Source organism: Pseudonaja textilis, chromosome 3 (genome assembly GCF_049901715.1).
Source record: "Pseudonaja textilis isolate UNSWEBS1 chromosome 3, rPseTex1.2, whole genome shotgun sequence".
Taxonomy (NCBI): domain Eukaryota; kingdom Metazoa; phylum Chordata; class Lepidosauria; order Squamata; family Elapidae; genus Pseudonaja; species Pseudonaja textilis.
In genome coordinates this window covers 10,427,069-10,454,593 of record NC_141992.1, presented here as the reverse complement: position 1 = coordinate 10,454,593, position 27,525 = coordinate 10,427,069, and the positions used below count along the sequence as shown (strand labels likewise).

Here is a 27,525-nt window from a genome sequence, read left to right as displayed (position 1 = left end):
CATGGTTCTTAAGTGAATTTGGCTTTCCCCATTGACTTTGCTTATCAGAAGATCACGAAAGGGGATCCCATGATCCAGGGACACTGCAGCTGTCATATATATGAGTTATCAATCCTGTGGTCACGTGAGCAAAATTCAGACACAGCTCCTATACAGAATACAATGTTTATTCTATTCTGTTCTGTCCTGTCCTGTCCTGTCCTATCCCATCCTATCCTATTCCTTTCTATTCTATTTGATTCTATTCTATTCCTGTTCTATTCCTATTCCTATTCTTTTCTTTTCTATTCCTATTCTTATTCCTATTCCTATTCTGATTCTTTTCTATTCTATTCTATTTGGTTCTATTCTGTTCTATTCCTCTTCTATCCTATCCTATCCTATCCTATCCTATCCTATCCTATCCTATCCTATCCTATTCCTATTCTATTCTGATTCTTTTCTATTCTATTCTAATTCCTATTCTATTTTTATTCCTATTCTATTTTATTCTAATTCCTATTCTATTCTATTCTAATTCCTATTCTATTCTTATTCCTATTCTATTCACAAGTTGTGTCCAAATTTTACCACTGAGTTGCTGCAATAAATTTGCAATGTAAAGTTGCTGCAATTTTTTTCAATGCCTTTGTAATTTTTTTTAATATAAATTTTATTTGGGTTTTCACAAAAACATAATACAAATAAAACATTTTTTTTTGAGACTAGCGTGATCCCAGGTTATCGCTTCTTCACACAGACACAAACTCAATTTCATATTCATCTTTGTGTTCTATTCCATATCTTATTACTGTTTTAATATTTTCTCCATAATTTTTCCCCTCCCTTGGTTTTCTCAACTTTATTTTTAATTATCTATCTAAATTCAATTATATATCTTTTTCTAAGTTTCAATGTCTTTCCAATCATTATATTTATACTTTTGTCTGTCCTGTTTCAATTTCATATTATCTTTTCTCATTAAACAAATTTTCCCCTGTAGATACTAATTGGAGTATGACACCTTTATATCTTTTAATTTTATCAATTCAACTCTTATTTAAACTTCAATTTATGCTTTAAAATTATAACATTCAATATAGTACATAACTTCCAATCGAATTCTGCTTGGTACATTATTAAAATACACACTATGTTCTTAAAAAAGTTATATATATATATGACAATAGTAAATAAAATACTCATTCCATTCCAATTCAATTCTATCATTAATATTAGTTAGAATCTTAACATCTTTAACATTTCTTTTCAATTGAATATCATACTTCCTTGTGAACACTTATAAACTTTCCATAATTAATTCTTTTTTTCAAATCAAATAATAATTAAAATGTTCCCATCCTTTCCTAATTTCATTCTCTCATTCACTTTATTTCATTTATTTATTAACAAACATTCCACTGCATTACAATAAGTATTTTATCCATCATTTTAATCATACTTTGTTTCATATTTTCTAAAATTGTTTCTATTTCTAATATAACAATACTATCTTATGTGCCTTTGCAGAATCCCTTTTTCAATTAAATTTTCACCCATTATCTCTAAATAGGCTTATACTTTCAATCCTTATACCTTTTCCCTGTTTCTCTATATCTTGTTTCTGTCTTTTATAGCTTCTTTTCCTTTCCTTCTTCCTCCTCTTCTTCTCCCTCACCTTTTTGCCTCTTGTCTCTCTACTCCTAATTCTCTCTTCTGTGATCCTCTCTTCTGTTGCTTCCTAATATTGTAATTATTTTTCAAACTATTCTTTTTTGGGTTGTTTTTTTTTCAAATCTTAAACTTTTCACTCTTTCCCCCCCTTTCCTTCCCCCACATAAAATTACTTGATCATTAAAGATCTTTGTCCCAACCTTCTTGTTCTACAAGCGTTTCTTGTTGTTTCTCATAGTTCCAGATCTCCATTTCTAAAAATTGAAATATGAAGCCAAAAGAACCTCTTCTTTCTTGTGCATCTTCTTTCTGTTTTTTAAGTTCCATTTTCAGTTCTTCTAAAAGTGATGCCATTTTAAACATTTTTAAACAACCATCTGATTGATTTTAGTCATTTAAATCCAATAGCCAAAAATCCAAAAATCACCAAGTAATTAAATAATCTAAAGCTGTTTCTTCTTGCTTCTTTTTTCCACTTTCTTTTCCTGGGGTTATATTATTTTGTTACAAAATTTCAGTTAAAATGTATCTTTTAGGAATCTTGTTAAAGTTTCACCGTAAGTTCTTTTTAGGTCCAGGCAGTCTCCTCCATTTTTCCATATCCCACCCTTTTATTCTTTTTCTCTCCTTTCCTGCTTTTAAAGGTTTTTGAGTATCCAAAAGTCTTTGTAATCCCTTTGATGTTTTATTTTCAGCTTAAATGCCTATTGATGTTAAAGTGGATTTTTGTCAGTTTCTTACTTAAGTCTCTTAGCTGTCAGTATAAGGAGGGGAAGAAAAAAAAAGCCAAATCCTTTCCCTTCCCTCTCCCCTTCGCTGCTTCAAAGTCTTCTTTGGGAACAATGTTATTTTTTATAGTTCAAATTCCAGGGTACCTTACATTGTTGCTTTTTCAGTTTGACCCAGTCAACCAAAACTTTCTCTTCTTATCTTCCTCCTGCACATTCTTTGCCGGTCGAGTTCTTCTTTGAGGTGGCCATTTCTGACCACTGCTGCAACCGCCTTCGGGAAAGGGAGTAATGGCCAGCTGAGGAGGAGACTCGACCCTGCTGGCTCTCCTCGACCCTGCTGATGGTGTCCCCACTCTTCACCACCTCTACGGGATGGCTTAGCCCCAAATCCAATCAGCTCGGGGCGCTCCAGCGGCGAGCACGGATCGAAACCCTGCATGATCGCGGATTTCGGTCCGTCACCAAAGAAGCTCAAACCGGAGGTCCAGTGCCTTTGTAATTTTAAAGTCACGAAGCAAATGGTTGTAAGTCGACAACTATCTGCTCATACCCTCCAAATCCATTTTAGCCCAACCCAGCATGCTGTGTGAACGCAACCTCTGCAGCTCTGACCAAACAAAAATGGCAAAGACTGAAGGATAAAAATCTCTGCTGAGATTTTTGTTCTGTTTCTGGTCCCAATATCAAAAGTTCAGATTTCCTTGAATAAATTTTCATCTGGCAGATGAGCTCTGTGACTCATCAAATTGCAGAATTTGGAGTCACGGTGCATAACTCCGTAGCAGTCTTAAGCCAATGTACAGGTGCTTTTCTTCTTTTTTGCTTTCAAGCAAAATTGGATGCCAATCCAAACAACCAAAAAAATTTGGGTCAATGCAGTAAAATTATCAACCCAAAAGAACACCTTGTATGCCACAGATCAAACGTATGTTATTCACCTGATGATGTCAGCAGTTAAAGCATCACATAAATAACACACAAGAATGCAGATGAGGTAATGTGCATCATTTTCATAATGAATGTCAATCACACGTTCATGATATAAATCGCCACAATGATACGTTCTCCTGTTCAATTGCTAATTGGGAATAGTGGACATCCATCTGTTAATCTGGATTTTCACTGTACAATCATTCTGCCTCTTCAGCTAGTCCCTGGCAGCCTGGTTGAGTAGGATGTGGGTACATGTGGATTGTGTGTGTGTGTGTGCATGCGTGTGCGTGAGAAAGAGAGAGAGAGGGAGAGAGAGAGAGTAAAAATATGTTGGAACCAGTAAACCTTTGTTTTACTTTCAATTCGCTGGGTCTCCATATATTCCAAAGAATCTCTTGGGCCTTGAGGATTTGTTGAAGGTGATTTGTGCCTTTCCTTAATTATTTCCTGGCTGTTCACCAGGGTTGTGTGTCTATTCTAAATCTCTGTGTATCACAGAGAAAAGGGGTTGACCTGTTCTCCAAAGCACCTGAGGGCAGGACAAAAATAACAGATGGAAGAGTGGTCCAACCTAGAACTAAGGAAAGATTTCCTGACCATGAGAACTATCAATCTTATCTCCAGAAGTTGTGGGCCAGAGGTGGTATTCACCAGGTTCTGACAGGTTCTGGAGCACCGGTAGCGGAAATTTTGAGTAGTTCAGAGAACCGGCAAATACCACCTCTGAGTGGCCCCACCCCCATCTATTCTCTGCCTCCCGAGTCCCAGCTGATTGGCTGAGTCTTCTTTTGCTGCCCTGCACAGGAGAATGGAACTGGAAAGCAGGTTAGTGGGGGAGGGGAAATGGAGATTTTGCAGTATCCTTCTCCTGCCATGCCCATCAGTCCATGCCCACCAGCCACGCCCACAGAACCGGTAGTAAAACATTTGTTTTTTGAATCCCACCACTGTTGTGGATGCTCCATTACTGGAGGTTTCCAAGGCCGGATTGGACAGCCATTGATCCAGAATGGTTCAGAGTCTCCTCCTCAAGCGGAGGTGAGGGGGGTCAGTCTAGAAGACCACCAAGGTCCCTTCCAACTCCTATCTTGTCAGAAGGTCGCAAAAGGAGATCACGTGACCTTGGGACACAGCAACCATCATAAATATGAACCGGCAGCCAAGCATCTGAACTTTGATCATGGGGATGCTTGAAAGGTCATAACTGTGAAAAATGGTCATAAGTCACATTTTTCAGCACCGTTGTACCTTTGAATGGTCATTACTGTTGTAAGTCGAGGGCTACCTGTATCTCTTTATATTGTCAGCTGCCTAGTGCCCTAGGGAGTGGGCCCCATACCAATGAGGTTATATGACAGTATAAATAAATAAAGATGCCAAGCAACAAGGACTTGTGCAGGATGTTGTAAAAAACAGGTGGTGCCTCCAACTGTGTGATCAAAAGTCCACCTGTTATTTAATCCACATTGAAATCTCTGGATTTTCAGTCACACCGTTGCAGCCGTTAGCTTCCCTTTGAGGATCATAGCCAGCAAATATCCCCACCTCTGAAAGCGACTTACATTTTTCTTCTTCTTTTAACTAGTTGAAGAAGATTGCCACAAAGGCGCTGCCACAGAGAAGAGGGGAGGTCAACCTATTCTTCATGGCAGAACAAGAAGCAATGAATGGAAACTAATTAAGGAGAGATGCGACCTGGAACTAAGGAGGAATTTCCTGATAGTTAGAACAATGAATCAGTGGATCGGTTTGCCTTCAGAAGTTGTGGGTGCTCCATCGTTGGAGGTTTTAAAAGAAGACATTGGACAACCATGTGTAGGAAATGGTGCGGGGTCTAAGCAGTGGGTTGGACTAGAAGACCTCCAAGGTCCCTTCCAACTCTTATTCTATAACAGTGGTGTCAAACTTGATTTCATTGAAGGCTGCAGCATCAGGGTTGTGTTTGACCTTGGGGAGGGGGAGCAGCTTGACATCGTGGGGGGCACCTGTGGTGGCCAAGTGCTAAGGCAGAACTTCCCTCAGATCTTCCCTCCCTTTCATTATAATTTCCTTCCTTCCTTCCTTCCTTCCTTCCTTCCTTCCTTCCTTCCTTCCTTCCTTCCTTCCTTCCTTCCTTTTCTTCTTTTCCCTTCCTTCTTCCTTCCCCTCTTTCCTTATTTTTCCTTCCTTGCTTTCTTTCCATCTTCCCTTCTTTTTCTTTCCTCTTTCCTCTTTCCCTTTCTCCTTTCCTGTCCCTTCTTGGATGTTCAAATGCAAAACGGGAAACATTTCTCCTTTGTTTTTGTTTTTAGTTTGTTTTGCTAGCCCTCTGCCAGTGCAAATGGAGCCCAAGACACCCCCGCCCCCCGGCCAGCTCTGTTTTCACTGGCAGAGAACTTCAGGAGGCTGCCACAACCAAAAATGGAGCTCTGTTTTCACTGGCAGAGGTGTACCCAGACCAGTCCTTAGCTAAGGTGATCAACCATCCTCCTTTAGGGAGGACAATCCTCCTTTTGTAAGTTCTGTCCTCCCTCAAAAAGTGTCCTCCTACATGTCCTCCTTTTTGATATTTGAAGACTAATCTATAAATCTCCGTATTTGATCGATGCCGATCCTATCCATTGTGTGTGATGTGACGTATTTGTATTTGACCTAACGATTCGTCAAGGCTCAGTACAGTGCGGCGAGACGCGATTATGAGAGGCATGCGCTCCACACAGGAGAATTCTTTTGAGAGAGTATGCCGCCTGCAAGTGGCTTTGGTTTTTTTTCTTCAATTTATTTGTGTCCTCCTTCTCATTGTAAAAAAGTCGGTCACCTTATCCTTAGCTGTTTCTAGGGCGGTCCCACGGGCCAGAACTAAGCACCATGTGGGCTCGATCTGGCTCGCAGCCTTGAGTTTGACACCCCTGTTCTATAAGATCAACATGATCGATTTAACCACCCAGACCAGAGGTGGTATTCAGCAGGTTCTGACCAGTTCTGGAGAACCAGTAGCGGACATTTTGAGTAATTCAGAGAGCCAGTAAATACCACCTCTGACTGGCCCCGCCCCCATCTATTCTCTGCCTCCCGAGTCCCAGCTGATCGGCTGGGTCTTCTTTTGTTGCCCTGCATAGGAGAACGGAGCTGGAAAGCAGGTTAGTGGGTTGGGGAGGGAATGGGGATTTTGCAGTAACCTTCCACCAGGAGTCGAGTGAGAATGGAGATTTTACATTATCCTTTTCCTGCCATGCCCACCAGGCCATGCCTGCAGAACAGGTAGTAAAAATTTTTTGAATCTCACCACTGACACAGACCAGAAATGATGAGGCATTCAGCTAGTGAAAAGGGCACCTATTCATTCTGGATGACAGAAAGAAGAATATTCTCTTATGATACATATTGGAAAAAAGGACACAGTCCGATTGTTTCAGCTTTCGGAAGAAGGGAGGGAAGGAAGGTGGATTATAAAACTACGGTATAAAAAACCCAGCTTAAGAAATTCAAGGTCATTTGCTGCTAACCTGTCAGGAATGCCAAGAAGAGAGCACTGCCAAAGAACACAATGGCGATCTTGTGGATCTAATAGGTTTAGCAGAGCCAATGTTGCTAAGCTCTCATTTTCATTAGGAAAGTGCAGGAAATGCTCATTGTAAATACTCAGGAAACAACCCCTTTAACGATAATTTGCGTTAATGGTACATACATTTCTATTTACAGGTTGTCCTTGACTTACAGCCACAACTGAGCCCAACATTTCTGTTGCTAAGCGAGGCACTTGTTCAAAGTGAGGTTTGCCCCATTTTACAATCTTTCTTGCCACAGTCGTTAAATGAATCACTGCGGTTGTTAAGTGAATCTGGCTTCCCCATTGACTTTGCTGGTCAACAGGTTGCAGAAGATGATCACATGATCCCAGGAGACTGAAAATAAATATGTGTTGCCAAAGGTCCAAATTTGGATTACATGACCATGGGGATGTTGCAACGGTCGTAAGTGTGAAAAACAGTCGTAAGTCCCTTTTTTCAATGGTGTTGTAATTTCAAATGTTTACTAAATGAATGGTTGCAAGTTTAGGCCTAGTTGTACAAGTTTTATTTAGCCTCTTTTATCTCTCTTGTCTTAGACCCAGTTATTCTTTTTTTTAAAAAAAATATTTATTTATGTATTCAATTTATATGCTGTCCATCTCACTATCAATTCTGGATTTTGATTTGTGGCTGCTGGTATAGCTACTCGCTCCCACCAACTCATTTCCTTTCTTAATCACCATCTCCCTCTCCCTCCTTCTCGGTCCTTGTCCCAGTATACCACCACCTGCCTAAACATCCCAGCATGTTCACAATGTTGTGGCCCGCCAGCAGCCAGGAGAGATGGGGCCAGGGCCATCTGACAATTATCAGCTGCTTTTGGAGTCGGAGATCAGTGGGGCAGAAGAATAGCTGGAGCCTGTTCCCAATGTGCGCATGCACAGACCTGCCAGAAGGGAACAGCTAAGGAACAAGGGTCAACTTGGGAGTAAAGCCACAGGTGGACAGTGAATGATCCTTCCCCTAGGGAATAAAAGAGGAGTGAAAGGGGAGTGATGTTTGCAGGAGACAATTAGTTCAATTCATTAGAGTGAAGATCTGTTCCTGACTTCTTGCCAAGTAATTTCTGCTACAAAGTGGCGTTTGGAAGATATCGGCCTGGCAACTCCAAGCCTGATAAAGGTTTGTAGTTGTGAAATATCTTGAAAGATTGTTTGCTGGGACTTTGCTGGATGAATTCACTTTAACCTAAATTAAAAAAAGGGTTTTATTAAGATGAGGAGTAGGCTTCATGCTTTTGGGAAGCCTAGGTCAGAACACGCAAATTCCTTCCCTCAACTCATCTGGAACTCAGGCGTGTCAGGCTGTCAGCCCCTTATTTAAGGAAAACACTGGTCCATGTCTAGACTACTTCTAGCACTGATGATGTTACCTAATTGGGTCATGAGATGTCTGCAAGAAAACCACCAAGCTCAAGAGAGCACCAAGGACCCCACAGTTCAACCTTGAGCCACAAAATATTCTTTTCAGCTGGTGCAGCCATCAAGTCTTTGGAATTTAGTTGTAGTCCTCTCTGCTACCTAAGAGGAAACACAACTTCCTGAACCTGAAATCAAAACCAACTTACTACTTATTGTTGGCAAGGATCAGCCAGAACACATAACAGCCATATGTTTTGAAGCTTGGGGAACTCAGATCCTCTGGAGATTAACAGAACAGAACAAAATAACAGAGTTGGAAAGGACCTTGGAGGTCTTCTAGTCCAACCCCACTGTGTAGGCAGGAATCCCTGTACCATTTCAGACAAATGGTTGTTCAATCTCTTCTTAAAAACTCCCAGTGTTGGAGCATCCACAACTTCTGGAGAAAAGTTGTTCGACTGATTAATTGTTTTCAGTGTCAGGAAATTTCTCCTTAGTTCTAGGTTGCTTCTCTCCTTGATTAGTTTCACCCCATTGCTTCTTCTGCCTTCAGGTGCTTTGGAGAATAGCTTGACTCCCTCTTCTTTGTGGCAGCCCCTGAGATATTGAAACCCTGGTATTATGTCACCACCCCCTGGTCCTTCTTTTTATTAAATTAGACATACCCAATTCCTGCAACCCTTCTTTATATGTTTTAAACTCCAGTCCCCTAATCAGCTTTGTTGCTCTTCTCTGCACTCTTTCTAGAGTCTCAAGCATCTTTTTTTACAAAGTGGCGACAAAAACTGGATGCAGTATTCCAAGTGTGGTCTTACCAAGGCATTATAAAGTGATATTAACACTTCACATGATGTTAATTCTATCCTTCTGTTAATGCAGCCTAGATCATCCATGAATCTGCACTGAGCAGGCTCTTTACACCAGAGTTGTTTTTGCAGAGCCGTGCAGAGCATTGATTGCTAACCAACTTCCAGGGAAGCTGCATAGAGAAAGCATATCTTCTCCATGTCCAGTAGGTGGCAGTCAAGGACAAGCAGAGCCATAGATTTGTCCTATAGCATTAATCTCCATGGTTTTTGGCCTGGAGATGTCCTTAGGGCGAACTCAAGCAGAGGTTATGGTGGCTTGCCTAAGGGATGAATTAAACAGAGTGCCAAAATAAGAATTCTCGGACAACAGTAATATGTTCCTGGAGTTCTGTAACGATTTGGACATGTTATGCTGTTTTCTTGGCAACCATTCAGAAGCAGTTTGGCACTGTCTGCTTCCAGGATGGAATAATAGGATTGCCTGGTGGTCTCCAAACCATATTCGATTCTGCTTAGCTTTCTAGGGATCATCCAAGATTGGTTAATTATGCCACCTCCCCCCAACGAGACACACAGGGCAAAAGACACCACCAATAACTGATCGGTAGTCAGAACTCCTTTACTACATGACCCCAAAGCCTTTGAAGACTTTGGGAAGAGGTCAGCCACATTTCCTCTACATCTGACTACCTGGCAAGTTCAATTTGGCAGCTACTAAGATTGTTGGACGAGCAGGCACAAAAACAGCCAGGGAAGTAATTGAGGCCTGGGATAGAGGCCCCTCGTCAGTCAACAGGAGTGCTGATTTATCACTAGCCTATTAAGTACTTAGAAGGTGAGGGCTGGGCAGCACAAACAATAGCAATAGCACTTAGACTTATACACTTTTCTCTGTCGGGATTCTGGCAGTTATCCTGTTGGAAGAATTATTCTTCTGGGTTCAGTTCCAAGTGGGGAAGAAAGACACTGAAACATGGTGACTGCTTGGAAAGATGGTTTAATGGTAGACAGGACCAGTGGTCCCCAACCACCAGGCCCCAGACTGGTACCGGTCTGTGGATTATTTTGTACCGGGCCGCCTATTTTACTTGGGCGCCGCCGTCTTGTTTTGACGGCGCTTGAGAAAGTGCTTCCGGGTGAGCTTGTCGGTCATCAGTTGGAAAGCGGCATTTGGGTGCTGAAGGAATCCTCGCGCCTTAGTTTCATCGAAGGGGGTGGCGGCTTCCAACAAAGAGCCGTCCCGATGGCGGTGGAGTCTCGCGTTACTCAGGAGGAGATTAAGAAAGAGCCCGAAAAGCCCATCGACCGTGAGAAGGTACAAAGGAGGAGTTGAAGGTGGCGGGGAGAAGCGGCAGATGGCTGGCTGGCTGGTCGCTCGGCTTGCCTTGCCTTGGTCGTGCGTGCTGATGCCGGTACCGGTCTGTGGATCGGTCCGTGGATTGTACTGGTCCGTGGTACAAAAAAGGTTGGGGACCACTGGACAGGACCACATGGCTTGGAATTCCAAAGTGAAAAGGACGATCACATGCTTCAAGGTGAAGGAAAAGAAGGAAAGGCTGATATGCTGAGTGTGCCTGGGTTTTATGCCCTCTGTTGGGATTTGAATGTGAGCTTGTGTTCTGATTGGTTGTCAGACTCCCATGGGGCCATGCAGAGGCAACTCTGTAGGTTGTCCTGAGTCCCAGGCTTGGTTGAGCCTTTGCTGGATGATGATGTAATGAAAGGGCTTTGGGCAATTCCTCTTACGGCTCTACCTGAAGGAGATCTTTGTTATGTAAAATAGACTGGCCTAGGCCAGAGTAATGACCCATTAGCAAGGGGTGGGGGCTGAGTTTCTGTTTCTGAGGTGAGTTTCTGCTTCTGAGTTTCTACTCTTTTTAGGGGAAATATTCTGCCTTTTAAATATTTCCTAGGATATTTCATTTTTCGAGGAGAGAGTTGGGTGCTAACTTCCTACAACCCCCATTTAAATCATGAATGCTTTACAGGCCTCTCTAAGCGGTTTACAGAATCAGCACATTGCCCCCAACAAGCTGGGTCCTCATTTTATGGACCTCGGAAGGGTGGAAGAATGGAACGATAGCCAATGACTTAAAAGCCAGCCATTAACACACCTCAATCAACATCTAAAAATCCACATGCAACAGGCACTATAAATACCGTAACAGGCATAAGAGCAAGGACTGATTGTAAGTCACTTTTTTCAGTGCCATTGTAACTTCAAACACTCACTAAACAAATAGTAGTAAATGAAGGACTACTTACTTGTAGGTGATTGAAATCTGAAATAAAACTGAAATGCGACTTAATTCAGTCAATCAGATTAGAGCTGGAAGGGACCCTGGAGGTCTTCTAGACCAACCCTCTGCTGAAGCAGGAGAACCTATAGGTGGTTGTCCAATCTCTTCTTAAAAACCTCCAGTGATGAAGCACCCGCAGCTTCTGAAGGCAAGACATTCCACTGGTTAAATGTCCTCACTGTTAGGAAGTTTCTCCTTAATTCCAGGTTGCTTCTTTCCTTGATGAGTTTCCATCGATTGTTTCTTGTCTTGCCTTCTGGTGCTTTGAAAAATAAGTTGACCCCTTCTTCTCTGTGGAAGAGAACCCCTCAAATATTGGGATACTCCTATCATGTCTTCCCTGGTCCTTCCTTTCTCTAGACTTGCCACACTCAATTCCTGCAACTGTTCTTCATATGTCTTTGTCTCCAGGCCTTTAATCATTTTAATTGTTCTTATTTGCACTTTTTCCAAAGTCTCAACATATTTTTCGTAAAGTGGTGATCAAAACTGGATGCAATATTCAAAACTGTGTTTCAGGAAAGAGCATCGGGGCCAGCTGTGACAAGGCAAGCATAATATTTTAATGCTCAGAAACTTTGCAAATCTGAGATGATCAGGGAGTAAAAATTGAATTGAAGACCTGAAAGCCAAAACAGTGTGACCCTTTCTGACGATTAATCAGGGAACGGTTATTACTTTTGTTACCAGGAAACTGTATAGTAGAATTAATCAAACTTTGGGATGATACTTCCCTTGGGAATATAATTGCCAAACTAGATGATTTGAATGAAGGAGCTGAAAAGCATTCCTTAAAATAAGACCAGAGAGGAAATGTTAACGTTTGCACTAAAATAGGACATTTTATTACATAGAGGAAAAAAACAGGACACATTTGATTACAATAAAGAATGCAGACTTGAAATCACAGACAACGAAGAAAGATAATGAGAGCAAGGTTTTGTAGGAGTGCAAAAACATTGAGGTGCAGACAAGGAAATAATATCCAGATTGTTAACATATCTACAATAAGGACAAGCCTTGATAAATCCTACCAAGGAAAAGTTAATTTAGTAAATGAAATGTCAAGAGATATTTGTGGAAAAGGCAGTGTTAAGTTGAAACAACCGAATGAATCAGGATGAAACAGAAATATAGCTAGAACCGATTGTTAACATTCTAAGCAGTTCGGAGAACTCGTTATTAGAAGAAATTACTGGCCTAACCCTGTAAGGAAGGCAGGAAGGAAACATTCTGGTGTTGCTTACAGAAACTGCCTCTCCATTAACCCTTATTACATTCTTGGCAGGACTAGACTTCCTGCCTCAGGAACTTCTCTGGAGTTTTGTTTCCCCCTCCTTTGCTGGTACTTTGCTTGTGTGGAGTGACCATTTAAAGTTACAATGGTACTGAAAAAAGTGACTTATGACCATTTTTCACACTTACAACTGTTGCAGCATCCTCACAGTCATGAGAGGCCAGGTGAGGAGATGCGTGCCTCGATGTGAGTGATATGGAGTTGGCCACACCCAGCCAATAACATGATCACCAAGCCATGTCCACCCAGTCACATGACCACCAAGCCATGCCCACCACCTAAGCCACGCCCTCAGAACCGGTTGTTAAAATTTTTGAATCCCATCCCTTGGTGGGTGCTAACTTTCTACACCAGCATGAGATCACTCGTGTCCGGGGAGTGGTGCCTGTGGTGGCCCGAATGCTCTGCCAGTGAAAATGGGCTCCTGAGCTCCATTTTTGGCTGCAACGGCTTCCTGCAACCCTCTTCCAGCAAAAACGGAGCTTGGGAGGGCTGCGGTCGTTTGCTATTTCCAGGGTGGCCCCGTGGGCCAGATCTAAGCATCCCATAGGCCAGATCTGGTCCCCAGGCCTTGAATCTGACACCCCTGTTCTAATGTCTTGTACGTTGTTGGGAAAATTGGCTAGTACTTACCTGAGGTGACCCCAAATGTTCCTTTACCAGGGGTGTCAAAATGGCAGCCCACGGGCTGGATGCCTCACGCCCAGGCCACGCCCACCCCAGCTCCGTGAAGGGAAAAAAATGTCGCAATAATTCACATGATGGCACCGTGACGCCACGAGTTTGTCACCCGTGCTTTAGCCCAAGGCGAGCAAGGATGGTCCTTTGACGACCTGTGGACTTCAATTCCCAGAATTCCTGAGCCAAGATGGCTGAAGAACATAGTATTCAGGTTGAGATCCCTGATCAGTGCTTTCATTGCTTGTCAAAATTAACCCTGGCGGTCTGTTAATTCCTACATGAAATGCCTATTACGAATACGATTAGCCTTTCTTCTTAGGTATAGAATTGCAGCAATTTATTTTGCAAAACAATCAGAATGTATCAGTTCAGATTATGCAGAAGTTTAATCAACACAGCATTGGAGAACAAACACTTGGCGTGTTTTAGGTAGTTTTGGCAGCAGGGCGCTAAACACATCAAATTCATTTCTTTTTCTATTCATGTACAATGTCTTTACTGCCATGCACACTGTGAAGAAAGTACTAGATCAGCAGGGATTAGACAGGTAGTCCTTGACTTACAACTATTCATTCAGGGTCTGTTCGAAGTTACAAGTTTTAAGAAGAGATTGGGCAACTATTTGTCTGAAATGGCATAGGGCCCTCCTGCTTGAGCAGGGGGTTAGACTAGAGGACCTCCAAGGTCCCTTCCAACTCTGCTATTCTGTTTCTGCTATACAACAGCACTGATAAAAATGACTTATGACCGTTTTTCACACTTATGACCGTTGCTGCATTCCCAGGGTCAAAATCCAGATGCTTGGCAACTGGCTCCTATTTATGACGGTTGCAGTGTCCCAGGGTCATGGGATCCCCTTTTGTGATCTTCTGACAAGCAAAGTCAATAGGGAGGCCAGGATCCACTTATCAAATGTGTTACCAACTTGACAACTGCAGTGATTCACTTAACCACGGTGGCAAGGGAGGTTGTGAAAGGGGGCAAAACTCACTTAACAAATGTCAGCAACAGAAATTTGGGGCTCAACTCTGGTCGTAAGTCGAGGACTACCTGTACTTGTCAACTGGTAAAGCATTCCTGGCTTGCTCTCGAGTTGCCATAAGAAGGAGGGTGTGCGGAGAGATCGGATGGAGCAGTTCGGTTGCTATGGCCAGAAGCACATCCCACGCATCCCTTGCTCCAGATTGTATCCCAGGTTACCAGAGCCAGTCGGAGAGGTGCGTTTTCTCTAGCCCGGGAAAGTGCTCTGTTGGAGAATGTGATTTGTAACACACCCTGGGAGGAGGAGGAGGGAAACAGGGTCATTGGTGGGCCATAAATTACATAGGGCAGAGCCGACTGCACTTGGGAAAAGTGGCGATGTGTTGCTCCTAATAAATAATTGGATTTCTTTGAAACTTGGCTCAAGGCTCATGAATTGATTAGGGCATCCGTCGGAACCCTGACAGTACCCTTATCACCAGTATAATCAGCGAAGTGATTTTTAAATTCTTCTACATGCTTGTTCTATCTGGGATGTCTCACGTCTCACAATTGCAGTTACAATACCCGACAAATTACGTATGTAAGTTTGTGCAACCTGGAAGTCTGTTTAACCTGAGCAACTAAAATACCAAGAATTATTATTATTTGTCTGTTGTAGGATTCCTGATAAACACCAGGAAAGTTTAACTGTGGCTTAGGCTACCGAGCAGGTCCAAGTGAGAATGGTTTTCAGCTATGTCTCCTTGTGCTCCTCAGGTCTGAAAGCAGGACTGTGGTTTGCTGTTTCCTTCGTGTCTTTTGGGCCAGGCAGGAGGTGGGTGGCTGCATCACTTTCTCCTCCTTGAACTGGTTTCTTGTGGGCTGTTGAAGAAGAAATAAAAGGGATGGAGGATTACGCAGAGTGCATTCTGGGACTGTAATTTTCTCTCTGAAAATCACTAATATACAATAGTCATAGCAATAGCACTTAGACTTATATAAGGTCATTGAGGACCTGTATACTACACGAGTCAAAAAGAGGGCTGTGAAAATATTTACAGACCCCTCACATCCCAGACATAAGCTGTTTCAACTCCTTCCCTCAAAACGACGCTATAGAGAACTGCACACCAGAACAATTAGACACAAGGACAGTTTTTTTCCTGAAAGCCATCACTCTGCTAAACAAACAATTCCCTCAACACTGTCCAACTATTTACAAAGCCTGCACTACTATTACTGTTAATCTTCTCATCTCTCCTTATCACCCATCCCCTCCCACTTGTGACTGTATGACTGTAACTTTGTCGCTTGTATCCTTGCGATTTATATTGACTGTTTTCTAGTATGATTTGATTGCTTATTGTACCCTATGACTATCACGGAGTGTTGTACCTTATGATTCTTGATGAATACATCTTTTCTTTTATGTATACTAAGAGCATTTGCACCAAGATAAATTCCTTGCGTGTCCAACCACACTTGGCCAAAAAGTATTCTATTCTATTCTATTCTATTCTATTCTATTCTATTCTAGACACAAGGACAGTTTTTCCCTGAATGCCATCACTCTGCTAAACAAATAATTCCCTCAACACTGTCAAACTATTTACTAAGTCTACATTACTATCACTATTACTATTAATCCTCCCATCCTTCCTTTCGCCCATCCCCTCCCACTATGACGGTAACTTTGTCACTTGTATCCTTACGATTTCTATTGACTGTTTCCTAGTATGATTTGATTGCTTATTTGTACCCTATGACCACCCTTGTGGTCTGTTGTTCCTTCCATCCTGGATTCCATGCTGCATAAATATTTAACCAAGTTATACAATTGTGCTGCGATAAGACAGGGAGCAGAGACTCCAATGTTTTAGCAGGGTGGGTGGGCTTTTCTTTAAATGGGGATCCAACCCCCAGCTTGGAGAGAAAGAGAGAGGAAAAAATTTCAGCTTGAGTAAGTGTGGTAGGTAAACAGTCAAGCTTGTTTGTTTAGCCTTTTTAAAGGTACCTTGATTGACAAAACACGCCCAGGTTTCCTGAAAGAATTATTGACTTTGCAAAAAAAAAAAAAAAAAAGCGCATTTCCACACAAATGGTGTTTGTTTTTCAAACGAGGGCCTACAGAAAGTGGTAAGCTGCTAACAATGGACAATGTTGTACAGGTATTTCCTACAGGTGTGACTGAGCAGGACATTGATAAGGCTGGGCACAAAACATCTCCGGACTGCTAACAATTTAAACATTTCGCATCTCCAATGCCTCCCTTTGCTCTGTTGGCCCAGTCGAAAAAATAGAAGAGAGCAGAGCTGACCAACTAATAGAGAGATATGGTGGTCGCCAGGGTTTAAAAACAGGGCATGTTTGACAAGCTGCCACCGTGCTTTCCGACAAGCTCTGATGAATCTGGATGGAAAATATTGATAGTTGTTTTTTCTTGTTCAGCCCTGATGAAGCTCGGGTTGCGAAAATAAAACAGGCAGCAGAGAAGAAAATGAGCAAAGCATCTGACCCAGTGGTGGGATTCAAATTTTTTTACTACTGTTTCTGTGGACGTGGCTTGGTGGGCGTGGCAGGGGAAGGATACTGCAAAAACCCCATTCCCTCCCCATCCCACTAACCTGCTTTGCAGCTCCATTCTCCTGTGCAGGGCAACAAAAGAAGACCCAGCCGATCAACTGAGCCAGCACCTTAATCACTGAGTATAATTTTGGGTTCTCTTATGTGCAAACCAGGGCAATGTATGACATTTTGAGATGCAAAATCTGAAATCGTTGGAAAGGAAGAATTTCAAACCTTTTATTGATGTATCATGTCCCCTCTTCCGTTTCTTCTGCAAATTCTGAGTTTTTTCAGTTACGTCGCAGTAGTCTTCTTTTACCGAACCTCCTGCGAGGGCTTTGTCTTCATGAGGATCAACCATCTTTATAAATCAGAGAAATTGATCCAGACAGGTTTAAGATGCATGAAGAAAAACGTCATGTAATTTAGGGGATCTGTCCTCTTTTCCATTTACACTGAAAATACGGCTCAGTTTTTCACACTCTAAACCAGTCAGTATCTACCCATAAGTAGATAAGCTTTTTAGATGCAACCATAAGACAAGCTGTTCTTATTGTGGTTTAAATCAGGTGTCACTTAGAAAAGACTTTTGGACTTCAATTTCCAGAGGTCCCCAGCCTGCATGAGTTGAAGCCCAGAAAAATTGCCAAATTTAAAGATTAGGTTTATTAAATAACAAACCTAATGAGCAACTACAAAATTCTCAGACCCCTAGTGAGGGGGCTGAAGATCTCTAGAAGATCCTGAACTACAGTACAGGTAGTCCTTGACTTAAGACCAAAATGTCCATTGCTAAATAACACTGTTGTTAAATGACTTTTGCCCCGGTTTATGACTTTTCTTGCCACAATTATTAAGCGAATCAGTGGAGATGTAGAGTTAGCAACACGGTTGTTAAGTGAAATCTGGCTTCCCCATTGACTTTGCTTGTCAGAAGTTTGCAAAAGGGGATTCACAGGACTCTGGGGCAATGCAACTGTCATGCGTACATGCCAGTTGCCAAGCATGAATTGAATTTTGATGACATGACCATGGGGATGCTGTTTAGTTTAGTTTATTGTCACTGCACCTTGTACAACGAAATCAAACACCATCTTCAGTGCACATCATGACCATGAAAATAAACACAAACACACATCCTTCACCCTCCACACATTGAACTGAAAACCCGCAGCACCGCACCAACACTACACTATACAGCAGAATTCAAAAGCGCTACTGCCCTGGGATAGAAGCTGTTTTTCAGCCTATTTGTCCTTATTTTTATTATTATTATTATTATTATTACTCTGTACTGTCTGCCAGATAGTAATAGTTCAAAAAAAGGGTGCCCAGGATGAGATGGATCTTTGAGAATGTTTTGAACTTTCTTAAGGCAGCGGGAGCTCTAAAGCTCTTCCAAAGAGGGGAGAGGGCAACCAATGATCCTCTGGGCAATGACGTTAACCCTCTGGAGTGTTTTCCTATCTGCCACTGTGCAATTGGCAAACCATACAGAGGTGCAGTAAGTTAAGATACTCTCTATAGTGCAGCGGTAGAAGGTCACCAGCAATTTTTCATTCAATTGTTGTTTTCTGAAAAGCCTCAGGTAGTATAATCTCTGCTGGGCCCTTTTGACCAGGGCTGCAATGTGAGCATCCCAGGTCAGGTCCTTTTTTATGGTAACATCCAGAAACTTAAAACTGGCCACTTGCTCCACTCAGTCTCCATTGGTAAGTAAGGGCTGGATTTCTGATCTGTTCCTTCTATAGTCCACTATAAGCTCCTTGGTCTTATTGGTGTTAAGGACCAAGTTATTGTCTCCACACTACAAAAGCAACCGGTCCACCTCATCTTGGTAGGCAGACTCATCCCCCCTGGAGATGAGTCCCACCACTGTTGTATCATCTGCAAATTTAGTTATGAATGTAAAACACAATCATAAATTACTTTTTATAGTGCTATTATAAATGTCTATGGAGATTCTCAGTCATCCAGGTCATGGCTGTCCCAAAGGTGTTTTTTCCAGAGGCAACTGGACTTTGCTTTTCTTTGAAGACGTTTCGCTTCTCATCCAAGAAGCTTCTTCAGCTCATACAAGAAGCTAAAGAAGCTTCTAGAATGAGAAACGAAAGTTCAGTTGCCCCTGGAAAAAACCCCTTTGGGAGTGCTGTTGTAACTTCAAGTGGTCACTAAGTGAATGATTGTAAGTTGAGGACTACCTGTCCTCTTCTCAGCCACTCCCAATGCCAATAGGAAAGGTTGTTTGGAATTGTAGGTCAGCAAAATCCAGGAGGCCCAATTTCCCAATCTTGTTCAGCGATTTCATACCCCCATCATTAAAAGATTGGATTATTTCGACCCCTTCAAAACATAGAAACGGACCTCACTCTCAGATGCGACAGTCCCATCAGAGTCATTCCTTATTGAGTCAGAATTGCCGTTATCTAAAAGAAACGAAGACATACAGGAGGTCAACCTCTATCATAAGGTCTAGAAACACATTTTTTCCCACTCTTTTTGAGTAGAGAAAAGTATGTAAGACGGGAAAGAGTTCTCCCTTCTTTTTTAAAAAATACATTTTTTATTATTTTTAATTGTTACAAACAACTCATTGTGTGAATAGTGTGGTCCCAAAGTGTTTTACATTTTAAAAACAAATATGACAATAATTTTACATTAATATTGTTGACTTTCTTATGCAAATTTTATATTAATATGTTTTAAAAATCTTAATTTTAATCCTTCAGTATTCCCATACATTGTTTTGTGTCAATCTCTACATTCTTAACACCCCTTCTTTTGTTATAAATTCTGTATTACTCATCATATCTGCAATATTTAACAATTTGTATAATTCACATAGTCATTCATTACTCCATGTTTAATTTATATTTTAATTATTTATCCCCTTTTAATTCTTAATTTTGCCACCATTGCACTTTAAGCAAAATCTCTTCCTAATCCCATTTATACTAAAGCAAACCGTATTCAAACATTTAACCTATTGTCCAATTCTAGTAACGCTATAATTACTTTTATCTATTACTATATCTCACTATCCTATCTTTTTTTGTTCTAATCTATCAGGTTCCACATGTCATTTCTTTTACTACCTTATAATATTATTTTACAGATTTATTATATATCATTGAAAATAATCTTATTTTCAAGCATTAATTTCATGTTGATTACAATTTACCATATTAGTTTTAGAGTTCTTCCTTCTTAAAGGCTCAGAAAACAGAGAAGCATGAGGCTTTCTGATCACCAGGATCTGGGATAATTTATACAGTATTGCACAAGTGTTTGTGAGTCCACGGTTCAGTTGTGTCTTCTGCTTTATTTGGAGAAGGTCCTATGTTCCAGTTTTAGAACATAGAAGCAGGGGTGTGATTTAATTGGTATAATAACCGGTTTGTTGAGTGTGCGCTTTGCGAGCGCATGTGTGCTTTGCTGTGTGCACCAAACATGCACTCTGCGAGTCTGCTCCGCGTTCACCAAGGTAATACTTCCCTTCAACTGCAGCTGAAGAAAACAGCTGAGGCGCGGCAAACCACTCGCCACGTGAATCAGCTGTGCTCTAACACAAAGGCAAAAAGCACAGGAAAGATCAGGGGCAGGCAGGCAGGTGGGCAGGCCCACATGCTCACCAAAGGGAACTGGTTCAGAGCCAGCTGATCATTGGAGCAGGGAGTTCGCCTGAACCAGTCTGAACCGGTAGAATCCCACCCCTGCATAGAATAATAGAGTGGGAAGGAACCTCAGAGGCAAGGGTGGGATTCAAAATTTTTAACAACCGGTTGTGTAGGCATGGCTTAGGTGGTGGGCATGGCTTGGTAGTCATGTGGCTGGCTGGGTGTGGCCAACTCAATATCACTCACATCGAGGCAAGCATCTCCTTGCCTGGCCTCTCATAACTTTGGGGATGTTGCAACAGTCATAAGTGTGAAAAACCGTCATTGGTCACTTTTTTCAGTGCCACTGTAACTTTGAATGGTCACTCCACACAAGCAAAGTACCAGAAAAGGAGGGGAAAAAACTCCAGAGAAGTTCCTGAGACAGGAAGTCTAGTCCTGCCAAGAAAGTAATAAGGGTTAATGGAGAGGCAGTTTCTGTAAGCAACACCAGAATGTTTCCTTCCTGCCTTCCTTACAGGATTAGGCCAGTAATTTATTCTAACAACGGGTTCTCCGAACTGCTTAGAATGTTAACAACCTGTTGTAGTGAATAGGTGTGAATTGGTAGAATCCCCCCCCCCCCGCTTAGAAGTCTTCTAGTCCAACCCCTTGCTCGAACAGGAGACCCTATACCAGTGGTGGCAAACCTTTTTGGCTCCTGTGCCAAAAATTGTGTGCACGCTTTGTGCACGAGCACTCACGTGCCAGCACCCAGAAGGCAATGCTTGCATCCCCCACACCCCCTGTGCATGTGCGCACAATTCTCTGTCCCCTTACCTGCACTGTGCCTCTCAGCTGATTTTCAGCTGGTTTGAGGCCTTTTTTGGCCTCCCAGGCTTGAGGAAAGCCTCTGCAGTCTGAAAAATAGGCCCATTTCATCACTTCTGGTATTTCCGGAAACACAGGAAGTGATAAAATGGGCCTATTTTTCAGGCTTTAGAGGCTTTCCTCAAGCTTGGGAGGCCGAAAAAGGCCTCAAACAGGCCGAAAATCAGCTGGGAGGCACACGCATGTGCAGTGAGGTAAGTTTGCCTGCAGCTCATGTGCCGGCACAAATGGCTCTGCGTGCCATCTGTGGCATGCGTGCCATAGGTTCACCATCATGACTCTATACCATTTCAGACAGATGGTTGACCAGTCTCTTTTTAAAAGTCACCAGGATGGAGTACCCACAACTTCTGAAGGTAAACTTTTCCATTGGTTGATTTTGGTACTGAGGAAGGCAATGCTCTGGAGAGCTATTTCAAATCAAAATGTTGATCCTGGACTCAAGATTTGATAGGGTGGGGATCATTCAGGACTTTATACATTTGAACAAGTGCCAAACATTTCTAGTTGTTCTTGATGAAAGACTCAAAGTTCCTCAGATTTCAGAAGAGCACAAAAGGCCAACTGTCTAATAGACTCCAAGTTTACTTAAACTCCGAAGTGTTGTTTGCTCAACAAGATTGACGCTACATGTAATCCTGGATGTAAGCTTTCCATTTTAAGAGAAATGAAATTACTGGTTGAGCAACTTTAATCATTTCCTGGGAGTAGGACCAGGGGTCTTTGGAAGCTACATATGATTTGCATGATCATATGCAAATCTTGAAGGAAGACAAGTATTTCATATTTGTCCATCATGAGAAATGCCTCTTTGCTCAAGACTTGGTAACATATCCTACCCTTCTAGAACCTCAACACGCATTGAAGTTTCTCTTCTAGAACCAGCTGTTGATCATACTGTTTCAAACTTGGATAATTGATATCTAATGTATCTGGATAGTAACCCTTGACTTATGACCACAGTGGAGACTAGCATTACTGTTGCTAGACAAGGCAGATGTTAAGTGACTTGTGCTCTCTCTCTCTCTCTCTCCACACATACATATATACAACACACACACACACGCACACGCACACACACACACACGAATAACAGAGTTGGAAGGGACCTTGGAGGTCTTCTAGTCAAACCCTTGCTCAAGCAGGAGACCTATACTGTTCCAGTCAAATGGCTGTCAAGTCTCTTTCAGAAAAGTGCAAAATATGGTTCTCTTACCTGGCCTCTCAGGGTCTTGATTCTCCACTTGAAAAGACATATTGACTTCTGTGTCAGCAGTGGAATCGTGGGAAGATGTCTTAGACATAGGAGGTTCTCGTGGCAAAGATACCTGCAGAGGTGACAGAGTTTAAAAGAAAGAAAATTACAGCCTTGCAAAGTCCTGTAACATCCACAATGACTATGTTAGAAGACAGAATATGGAATAATAGGATTGGAAGGGAACTTTGAGGTCTTCTACTCCAGTGGTCGCCACTGGTGGTCTGCTAGAAATAAATTTTTTATTAATTTTCCAAATTTTAAAAAACGTAAAACAAAACTTCATGCTTTGTTATCAACATCAAGACATCTTTTTCATTTCCTCACATTTTTCAGTATATGTATTTACTTATTCCTTTACCATTACATCTTAATCTTACTATAAATCAATATCTTTTATCCTTACACCTCAATCTTCTCCATGGTATATTTACATATTTACATATTCCCTCATTCTTTTTCTAATTGCCATTTTATTTTATTTTTATTTCTCGTCTGCTAAAAACTTTTGGTGGGTCGCAGAGAAATGCCCCCCCAAGCAATCCAGGCTGCATGGGAACACAAGGCAGCACCACCCACACGGCCCGTGGGAATACAACGTTGCAACGCACATGGCCCAGTCACCCGCTGCCTCCCCCTTCAGCTGAGCACAAACCTTACCTTGAGTAGAGCCACATGACCTGGAACTGGAAGGTAAGACCAATGGTGGTGGTGGGGAAATCTGCCCCAGGGTGGCTTGCTGACGTTGGTTGGAAAGTCAGTCTTACACAAGCAGTGTGGGAAACTTCGGCCGGGCACCTTGAGTGAAGGTGGAATGCCAAAGCTGTGCAAATGCAAGTAGCGCGGCGCTCCTGCACCTTCCAGCCATCTCCATCACCGCTTCAGCCCGCCTGCGCCACTGCCCCCTCTTGCTGCAACAGCACTGTTACCTCGTCCTGACCAGCAAGGGCTGCACTGCTTTTTGCACATTGCACCACCCACAAATTTGCACATTACACGTGCCACTCCCTACGGTGGAGATTTCCAACCCCGCCATGGGCCGGTCCCATATTCCAGAGCTGCAGTCGTCACAAGACTGGCCCTTTGGTCATCCCAGAGCAGCTCCTCCAGTCCATTGCAGGCCGGTGCACCCTGGTGGAGGAGCAGCTGCTGTGGGATGACCCAAGGGCCAGTCTTGTGATCACTGCAGCCCTGGAATATGGTACCGACTTTCCCACCAACGTCAGAAAACCATTGTCAGTCAAAATTCATATTAGTGGTCCATGGGATTTAAAATTATGGGTTTGGTGGTCCTGAGGTCTAAAAGGTTGGTGACCCCTGTTCTAGTCCAACCCCCTGCCCAAGCAGGAGACCCTATGCCATTTTGGACAAATGGCTGGCCAGTCTCTTCTTGAAAACCTCCACTGTGGAACATCCACAACTTCTGGAAATAAGTCATTCCTTTGATTAATTGTTCTCATTGACAAGAAATTTCTCCTGAGTTCTAGGTTGCTTCTCTCTTTAATGATCATGTTCAGGTGAGTGAAAGATTTCCCATCGGCCTTTGTACCACAGGCCAACTTTTCAGCAGCGGGAGCATGCTCATGCACGCACCTAACACGCACGCACCTAAGATGTGCAGCTTTCTTCACACCAGCTGAGGCCTGCAGCACCAATCAACTGAGAGGATAAAGAACAGAAAAGAGGACGGGTGGGTGGGACGGTCAATCCTGCCCTTTTCTCTTCTTTCTCCTTTCAGCTGATCCTGGGAGGCTTTTCTTTACTACCGGTTCAGGTGAACCGGTCCAAACCGGTAGCAAACCACCACCGCAACTTTGAGTAGTTGCTACAGTGAGCCCTCAATTTAATAGACCTTGGCTTAGCCAGACTTCAAATAAAATGAACAAAATGTTCATCTGGGTTGCATTCCCAAAATTTAGACCTCTCCCTTACATGGGGATATATACAGAATTGCAGAGATGGCCTTGGAGAAGGTTAATTGAAGAATGAAGGAAAATCTGCATCCAGGAAGGGAAAGACAAAACGAAAAGGAAAAGCGTTAAGCAACATTTAGTTTTGATGGGTAGTTCGATGGAAATACTTTGCCGTTGTTGATTTCAATTATTTTACTTCTGTTCTCTTTAAACTCTTTCTATTTTTCTTCTTTTTTATTATAGTAAGCCTCCTAGAGTTGCTCCCAAGGCAGCAAATAAATTTAACAAATAAAAATAACACATAAAAAATAATGGATAATTCTTGGCTAGAATGCTTTATTAAATTGAGTGTTTACCCTCCCTTATTTCCTTTGTTGTGATTTCATTTGCAAGGTAAACTCAGATCTTTAGTTAAGCTATATCTCAACAATGAATCTCCAAACAGAGTTAATTCAGTATTAACTGAAGTCAATTCTCAGGCACTATCAAGAATTTAGTGTAACCTAATGGCCTAACTAAATGTTAGTTAGGCCAATGCTAATAATCGGCAAGTGTAATTGTAAGCAATTATACGTGGCCTCAAATTACAGGTAGTCCTTGAACTTATGACCACAATTAAGCCTACAATTTCTATCGCTAAGTGAGTTGTGCCCCATTTTATGGCCTTTTGCCGCAGTTGTTAAGCGAATCGCTGTAGTAGTTAAGCGAATCATGTAGTTCTTAAATGAGTCTGGCTATCCCCATTGGCACTGCTTATCACAAAAGGAGATTACATGACCCCAGGACAGTGCAATTGTCATAAATACAAGTCAGTTGCCAAGCACCTGAATTTTGACCATGGAGGTACTGAGAGTGGTGCGGTGGCCTAGAGATGGAGCTCTTGCCTCACACTCAGGAGGCTGTGAGTTCGATCCTTGGAAAAGTCAGATATTTCTCTCTCTGGGCACTATGAGAATATATTGCTGAATCAAACTCCACATTGGCAACAGGCATCTAGCCAGTAAACATACAGCTCCCATTGCCTGGACTCCACCCTGCCAGGGCTTATGGGGTCATTAAAAGAAGATGATGATGACCATGGAGATACTGTAATGGTCATATGTGTGAAAACTGTCATAAATCTATTTTTTCAGTGCCGTTGTAATTTCAAATGGTCGCTAAATGAATGATTGTAAGTCAAGGACTACCAATATGTATGAAGTAGCAGAATATAACAGAGGAAATTGTTGGGGCAGAAATAGCCAAAGAAAAGACACCTAGATGAAAAATATATTTCTTACCGGAGAAACTGCTATATTTTCCCTGGTTCTGGCCGTGAATGATTCCAGTTGTTGGTTCCCGTAATGGTGCTTCTGGGTGGTCCCAAGCCAGCTGGACAAACAGGTTTTCTGAACAACAGTGTCCTCGTTCTCATTTCTGCCTGGACTTTGCCTTTCATGTTTCACTGAAGACTGATGGTGCCAGTTGGTGCCACTTTCTTTTCCCCTTCCATAATCCGATAAATCCAGAGGTGCTTCCGTGGCATTGTCCTGCACCGATGTGGCTTTCTCCCCTTGGTCTGGGTTTTCTCTATTGACCTGGAACAGCTGCTCTAGTGTATCGTCCGCTGAGTCTTCTGGAGAGTGTTTTTCCTTCTTCCCGCTTGGGGATAGCGAAGGGACCTGACTCCAAGATTGATCCGAGCCGTCCTCGCTTCTTCCTTTCCCTTCCTGCTCCATCAACAAGCAACGGAGTTTCTCCGAGCTGTTAAGAAGCTGGAGCCTGTTTTCCAGATGACGGTCCTTCATGTACAACACAGCGCCAGGGAGTTCCAAGATGGTAGCTCGGTCTTCCCACTCCTCGTGGGGCTTCAGTCGACCGCCGACATCCTTAGCCAGCAACAGGTGGTGAGGGAAATCACCCTCTTTGTTGGTCGAGTTATTCCGGAGGCCAAGATGATGCAGGGCTAAACTTTGGTTGAAGAGGTAGAGCTGTTCCTTTTTGGTGGTGAACCTCAGGTTCTCGCAAGGCGAGGTGGAGGCACGGCAATCCAATCTGTTGGCTCTTAAAAATCTAGAAAAATAAATGTGATTAGGAAAATATCAGGATGGGCAGAAATGAACAGATTAACACTTTGTCAACTAAAAAGATACTCCTTTGGTCTTTTTAGCTGCCAGGAAAAGGGAGTGGGAGAAAACGAGGCATTCCTTAAATGCTTAGATAATCATCCCGGCAGCCCAAAGTTGTCAGAGCATAAGAAAGTTATTGGAGAGCATGATGGATGACTCTTGAAGATGGATGTGTCCCATTGGAGAAGTCACATCCAGGAGGTGGGGGGAAGACCAGGGTCAAGGGGGAAATGTATGATGTGATTTAGTATCGTCTGCACCCAGCTAAACGCCAACATGGCCACTTCTAATAAATCAATTTTCTTTTCTCTGAGATGTGGCTAGAGACTTTTGATTTAAATGGGGGTGGATTTGTTGGAATCCTGACACACTTGCAATTAAAGACAAGTGTCAGCTTTGGAAGCCATATTGAGATTTGATGCTGCCACAATTCAGCCTGAGAAAGTGGGAGGGGGGGATTTATTTGCGTATATCTAGTTAGACAAAATAAAATTCTTTTGCTGGTTCAAGGTCACTGAGTGTGGTACATAATGAAATGGGAATCTTACTTTAGGACAGATGGTGACTGGATCATGTGATGTGATAATGGCTAAGGGGGGATGGATTTGTATTTTTGACTTTTGCAAGGAAGCCCGGAACTTTCAGTTTCCGGATGCCACAGATGTGAGATGTCAAGATGTCTTGCCTACATCAATCACAATTCCCAAACAATTTGAACAAAAACTGCTGGCTGGGCCTGTGGGTCATCACAGAATAACTCACCGGAGAACATCAGGTTTGTTTTATACATGCTATATTTCGATGTCCTGTTTTATACCTACTTTGTTGGCTCAATGATGAATGTTATATGTCTATAATTTGTAGGTGCTTCTGACACGCATAAAGATCAGCTTGGTAAAGATTGCCATAAGCAAAGGA

General features: G+C 42.4%; 1 protein-coding gene across 2 annotated transcripts in view; it reads right to left on the bottom strand.

Annotated features, from left to right (window-relative positions):
• Window positions 1–13,679: 13,679 nt before the first annotated feature.
• RBBP8NL (RBBP8 N-terminal like) overlaps window positions 13,680–27,525 on the bottom strand; it is a 45,678-nt gene continuing 31,832 nt past the window's right edge. For both annotated transcript variants that reach the window (XM_026697398.2, XM_087928910.1), the window contains exons 10-14: window positions 25,780–26,551; window positions 22,548–22,659; window positions 19,209–19,270; window positions 17,079–17,205; window positions 13,680–15,161 (exon numbers count right to left, since the gene is read on the bottom strand). In XM_026697398.2, coding sequence (XP_026553183.1) covers window positions 15,034–15,161; window positions 17,079–17,205; window positions 19,209–19,270; window positions 22,548–22,659; window positions 25,780–26,551 — 1,201 coding nt within the window. In that variant the 3' untranslated portion in view covers window positions 13,680–15,033. The remainder of the gene's footprint in view (window positions 15,162–17,078; window positions 17,206–19,208; window positions 19,271–22,547; window positions 22,660–25,779; window positions 26,552–27,525) is intronic.